This window comes from Anopheles stephensi, chromosome 2 (genome assembly GCF_013141755.1).
Source record: "Anopheles stephensi strain Indian chromosome 2, UCI_ANSTEP_V1.0, whole genome shotgun sequence".
Classification (NCBI taxonomy): domain Eukaryota; kingdom Metazoa; phylum Arthropoda; class Insecta; order Diptera; family Culicidae; genus Anopheles; species Anopheles stephensi.
In genome coordinates this window covers 64400298-64406297 of record NC_050202.1, presented here as the reverse complement: position 1 = coordinate 64406297, position 6000 = coordinate 64400298, and the positions used below count along the sequence as shown (strand labels likewise).

Genomic DNA, 6000 nt, shown 5'->3' with positions numbered 1-6000 from the left:
TAATCAAAAACGGTACTTGAATTTGGTTTATTTTATTTCACAACTAGTCCCTCCCGTCCCCAAAAAGGTCATCTCCTCCTCTACATGACATCGATCCCTCTGTCATCCAGTATCCTTACCACGTACGCATACAATTCCATCGTACACGGCCCACCACACGCGACTCGTGTTTACGAGTTGGCGCAGGAACAGTGTCAGTTGATGCTTTCGCTACAAAAAGATACGAAAGAGTACGACACTCGACTGATAACCCCTATGCGATCAGTACAGAACAAGCGGATCGATACAAGCAAATCTTCATATGGCAACGGGCAGGCCAACTATGTGCTGAGATGAACACACACACGCGCGAATAAATTATTTATCCAACCAAATATCTCTGTCAACGGGGCGGGGGATGGGGAAGTGGTTGGTGGTGGAAGGTCCTTGTTTGGTGGAGTCACTTATAAAGATAAAATGGTCAGCGCCCCAAACAGGGCGCCCGGCAGATGCAGTTAGCAGCTAGTGAAGTCGTTCATTTTGCAGATAATGTTCGCGTTGCAGATTGCACATATCCTCGGCACCGGCCTGCTTCAGACATTCGACGATCGGTTTACCACTGTCCACGGCCATCGTAAGACCGCGCTTCACCGCTTCGGTCGTCATGGTTTGCAGGTTCGTCGCTTGCCCGGTGGCGGCACAGATGCGAATAAATGCGGTAGTACAACCGGAACCTGGAAAGGGTATGAAATTCATTCATGATCATTTCCAACGCGGAACACACACACACATCGCTTCGATCGATCGTACTTACCGTAGTTGCCAAACTCGCCACTCTGATAGTCGAAGGGTAGCAGATAGTGGTACTGTGGCCAGTAGCTCTTCGTCACCAAAAACACCATGTTCGAGTCGGACTGCTTGTGGCTTTTGTCCAGACCCCAGACAAAGTGTGCGGAATTGATGAGCCACGACACATTAAGCACGATCAGGTAGCGCAACGAGAACGCGACAAAGATGGCCGCCTGTACGGTATCGCCCCAGTACTCGAGCGGTGCGTTGATCGGTAGCAGCACGAACAGTACCACGTACAGCAGCCAATAGAACCGCCGCTGGAACATGACGATCCCGTCCGACTCTAGATCACTCATATCGACCGTTGCCAGCAGCTTCTCCTGTTTCGGGCTTAGTTTGCGAATGTTGGCAAACACCTGTGCGTGCAGAAAGTCCTTATCGCTGTAGTAAGGATCGTCAACGGTGCGATACTTCTCGTGATGCAGCCGGTGCAAGCGCACCCAATCGTAGATTGAGCCCTGTGAACAAGGACGAACGAGAGCGGGAAAAAATCGGTGAGCTTTTTTTTGCTGTGAGCTTTCGCGGTCGATCGAAAGCTTGCAATCGATTCGAGCAGTCGAGCGTTACGGGGTGAAGCGTTACGCGCGTTACTACGCACCTGTCCGGCAAGCGTTTGGAAGATCATCAGCGTGAAGCGAAGCAATGGGGTGGCCTGGTACGTTCTATGCGCCCATAGACGGTGGGCCCCGGCCGTAACGCCCAAGATACCGCATAATGTGAGCAAGAAAGCTGAAATAAAGCCACAAAAAGAAAGATCCCAATAATTATTTATAAAACTGGGCTGAGCGTTGATCATGCGATCGTCAAACACTTACTGAAGACACACGTTATCAGTGAGGTGTGAGAAAATAAAACGAATATTCCGTACACGCCTAGAATGTTGAGATGGATGTAGAACAGTACCGATGGCCAGCTCGCCTCTCGCTTTGTGTCCCTCGAGAAGGAACTGACACTGGCGGATCCGGACGGCTGTGCTGGGTCGGGTTTCGAGTCCGTGCTGGCCGGCTGCTGTGCCTTGCTGTGAGCCGCCGAGCCTCCCAGGTCCGCGTTCGGTGCAAAGTTTTCATTGTGATCGGCCATTGTGATGGATTGCAGCCAGCTCGCGGTGACTTGTGACGATTAAGCCTGTGTGTGTGCGTGTGTTGTAGGGGTTTTGTTTATGGTACCTACGAAGGCGGAAAAAAACGAACCAAAGACAAGTATTGTTAATTTGCCCCAGCTTTTATCAGTGTCTTACGGTGGGTAATGGTGGCACACAGTTGTTCACCTCGCTCGCAATCAGAAGAAAAAAAAAAGACCAAACAGAGGGTGAAGACGATGGAAATAAATCATTGCACCATCGCCAGATCACGCGCAGTTATGGATCATGAAGTTTTACAACAGCACGGCCAACAAGCAGTGGTGGCCCTCTCGCCGAATCTTTACCGGCGATGGGGTTGTACATGTTCCCGTGAAGGTTGTGGTGTTGTAATTACAAGAATTGCATTGAACGCTTCCCTTGCCGCTTTACAACATTCTGGAGCGACGAGCACGAGCACGTATCCTTTCACTTTCCCATCCTTACGGTATGGCCGTGACAGAAGCCTCAAAGTCCCGCCGTATCGCGCGTACCAAGGTGGACAATTTAAATTTCCCTACCTCGGTCTTACCACACCGCCTTCGTTCTGCGTACGGCGAGAGACACCCTCCACGACTCGGTGACCTCGAGTCCACCGTGGTAGCTTCCGAGATTTTTTTATTGCTTAGATACGATAAGGTTTTGGGGCATATATGGACGTTTTAATGGGCGACACAAACACACACACACACACACAAAGATCAAAATGGCCACTCCTAATGAACAGCGCAATCGCATCGTTAGTGTGTGACTACAGGAAGGCTAAAGGTTAATCGTATGTAAAGCCAAAACCCCTCACCGGCGCTTATACGAAAAATAAGCTTTTAGTGAAAGCATCCAAGAACTAGCCAACGGTGCGCAACGTACGTCCAAAGCCGTACTTGAACTTGCGTAAGCTAAAACAAAAACTACATTAAGTATGCAATCACGCAATCGGAGCATCGCGGAGCTACGCCACGCCGAACCGATTCTAATTAAACAAACGGGAACTCGTCGGTAGGTTCCACGGTTCCTTCCAGACGCGACCTCCACCTGCTGAGATAACCATGGGCATGTGCGTCGCCGATTCGATAGCAATTCCCGCAGTTGGCCAAACATCATCAGTGCGTGTAGAATGTAGAAACGTTTGATATGGCGTCGTCGTCCAAATTTCTTCTCCAATGTCGTCTACGCACGTGGATTTTGGAATAGGTCCGTCCTGGTTCGGTACCGGTTACCGGTCAAACTGGTTTGCAGCCGATGGCAGGAAGCTGCTAAAATCGGGTTCGTCTTTTCGCCTAAATACGCGCGTTCTGTCAAGATCACGTCTACCCTCCCCACACGAAACGATCGGTTTTAAGTGTTTGGCCCCAAAAATGTTCAGCTAAGGTTCGTTGACATCGCAAAGGATGATGCCGGCACACGGCTTTTGCATGGTCAGTTTGTGGACCATGCATAATTCAGCCATCGGTCGAAATGGCAGGCCGAGTTCAGGGGTAAAAGGGGTGTTTTTAGAATCCGCGTTTTTTTGTGTTTGGTTTTTCGTCCGTTTTTATTTCCCCATCGAACTGTTAGGTCGGAAATAGCTTAACATGCATCAACCATACACGATTGCATCCAATTAAAATCTGTACTAACCGCACTCGCACACGTATATCTCACACCACTTTCATAACAATTGTCCGTGGGGTTTTAATTGACCTTTTTCCCGGGTTTGTTTTTGCCCAGTCATTGAGCTACCCCGACCGACGATCCGTGAATTGTTAACGATTTTCCCGACCTTGCGCGCTCGTAGGCCACCCGAGGGAAAATTATAGTCTCACACGCATTCGTTAGTAGCTCTCATTGATGGTTAGTAGCATCGTGCGGGCTGCAATACAAAGCGGTTTGTTTTCCCAACGAACTGATTAATTTCGTTCCAAAATGTGGACGATGCAATCGTTCTCGTCGGGGTTTCGTTGGAGTGTTTAACAAGTGCTTCACTCGAACACCACATTAAATGACTAATGGGTCCAAAAAAGGAACTTAAACGTCTGCGATCATGGCTAGTCTCGTTACATTCTGGACGACCTTCTTCCAGCCTCCACAAAGTCTTCAAGGTGACGATAATCTTAAAATGGAACATGTTGCTCGTGATGTAGGATACCATTACTCTTGCTTATTAGCACCAGGAGAAAAAAAAGAACATGGACAAAACACAAAACCACGGCACATTAGACTTTATGCTTAACCTTGAAGCGTTGTGACACTTAAGACACATAACACACAAAGCCAAGCGTCGTTGAGTCCGTTGATAAGCTGACCGAACTTGCGGTGGCTAGTGACTGACGGTGTGCGTTCATCAAGTTCCTGTTTTTTGTTGTTGTTTCTAACGCCCCAACCGAAGGCGGTGGAAGGTGAGGTTCTTCTAGGTCACAGTTTAAGCGCACAGCACTGGTTTTATCACTATATCCATTTAGCGTTTGACGCACGCTCTAATTTCGCCTGTCTGTTGCAACTTTGCTGTCGTAAAAGCTCACAAACTAGTGTCGCAATGCACGTGTAAAACAATCGAATTAATTAAAGGTACAGAAATATGCGATTCACAGTTCCGAAGTCACGCCACAGTGTGAAGATCAATATCAAACACATTGCGCGATCGCGTTGATTAGCGCTTCACCAGGCAACGCTGCCATGGAAGATTTACTTTAGTGTAGGCAAATAGAGAAGATGCTACTAAAAACGGCGGTAGCGGCATTTGCTATCGTCAATCTGAGTCATTCTTGATCCACTGATCATCACGCCATACGATCGTTTTCCGCGCGCGATCGAGGCAAAATAATAATAAAACTTATCCACACACACACACCCACACATATGCAAATATATAGAGACACACATACACACAAGATACATTTGCGCACATCCACCACACACATACAGCCCTTCCTTGGATCCACACCACTTCCTTCGCGATCTATTTTAAATTCACTCACTTTGACCACGAACGGTGCCGTCAGAGCGCGCTGAGTAGCTGACGTTTCCGTACGTTGTGAAATTGCAAACACTGCGCACTTCCGTTGCTGCACCGTGCGTTTTTTTTCCCCCCGGCTGACTTCTTCTAAAGGCAGATAACAATTACGAAGTGATATTCTACGAATTCCATCCGGTGCGGTTCGTCGTCTGCGCTGCGTTAGAGTCACTGACGCTGTGAGAGCGCGCACATGTGCCCCAGGGTGTGTGCGCGTGCAGGACACGTTGGTTAAAATTTTCCGACCCAAAATCGTCGGTAATGGTTAACGCAGAACAGCACAGCACAAGACAAAACAACTAACCAGACAACCGATCTTGACCGGGATAAACCTGGATGATAGGGCGGGAGCGCGCGCGCGCGAACAGACCACAAACAACGAGCTAGACAGCACCTTACTGGTCGAGTGCTCGATAGCGAATAACCGTTGGCGGTGGTGCGTTCGTCGGATTATTGCGAGCCGCCTGGCAAGGCCTCCGAATGTGTTTTGCTGCTCGCGATCGCTGCTGCGCACCGTACCGGTGAAATGAAGAAAATGGCGGAGGATGCGCGGATGAAGGGCGAAGGGGAAGGGGGGAGGGGGGGGTGGGTGATTGGCTATTCGAATGATTACAGCGGACGGGACGGGTGTAGACAGGAAGTGGATGGGTCAGAAGAAGGAAAAAGGGTAACATGGCCAAGGTTGCCCTTTCGTTTCCTTTTTGGGTCGATCGATCGTACTGAGGTTGTTCTAGGTGACCAAGTTTAATACTAAAAGCAAGTAAATGCACGATACTTATCGGCATTACAATAAAATAGATTGATAATTGTAATCGTAGCAATTTATTTTATTGTCCTTAGGGTTGTAAATTGTTTAATAGTATTACTCTTGGGCTTACCGATCGTATAAACAATATTACGATAACGTTTTTGTAATTTACTGTAAATTACAAATGCACAATGAATGTAAGCCTCCATTTATAATTTTCTTTAATAATTATTAAAAAAAATTGAGTATTTTTTAAATTAACATAACAAATTTCAATAAGCTTCCAGGGGCTATGGATCAATCTGGTCTGCTGTA

The 6000-nt window shown here is 47.9% G+C and overlaps 1 protein-coding gene across 3 annotated transcripts; it reads right to left on the bottom strand.

The window, feature by feature from the left end:
* LOC118506815 (acyl-CoA Delta(11) desaturase) lies at window positions 1-5423 on the bottom strand. Of its 3 annotated transcripts, none has more exons than XM_036044499.1 (5): window positions 4903-5423; window positions 1647-1997; window positions 1430-1560; window positions 794-1289; window positions 1-713 (listed from the first exon to the last, which is right to left on the bottom strand). In XM_036044499.1, exons 2-5 carry the CDS (start codon window positions 1909-1911, stop codon window positions 502-504), a joined length of 1104 nt encoding a protein of 367 aa, XP_035900392.1. In that variant the 5' UTR covers window positions 1912-1997; window positions 4903-5423; the 3' UTR covers window positions 1-501. The 3 variants fall into 3 exon arrangements, with proteins under 3 accessions (XP_035900392.1, XP_035900393.1, XP_035900395.1); XM_036044500.1 differs by lacking the exon at window positions 4903-5423 and adding an exon at window positions 2099-3038; XM_036044502.1 differs by lacking the exon at window positions 4903-5423 and adding an exon at window positions 2470-3038.
* Between the last annotated feature and the right edge of the window lie 577 nt (window positions 5424-6000).

Coding starts and splice junctions, on each gene's coding strand:
- LOC118506815 (XM_036044499.1), bottom strand. CDS start 1,911: ATGGCCGATCACAATGAAAACTTTGCACCGAACGCGGACCTGGGAGGC. Junction 1,290..1,429: donor TCCAAACGCTTGCCGGACAG/GTGCGTAGTAAC, acceptor CCTTGTTCACAG/GGCTCAATCTACGATTGGGT. Junction 714..793: donor TGGCGAGTTTGGCAACTACG/GTAAGTACGATC, acceptor TACCCTTTCCAG/GTTCCGGTTGTACTACCGCA.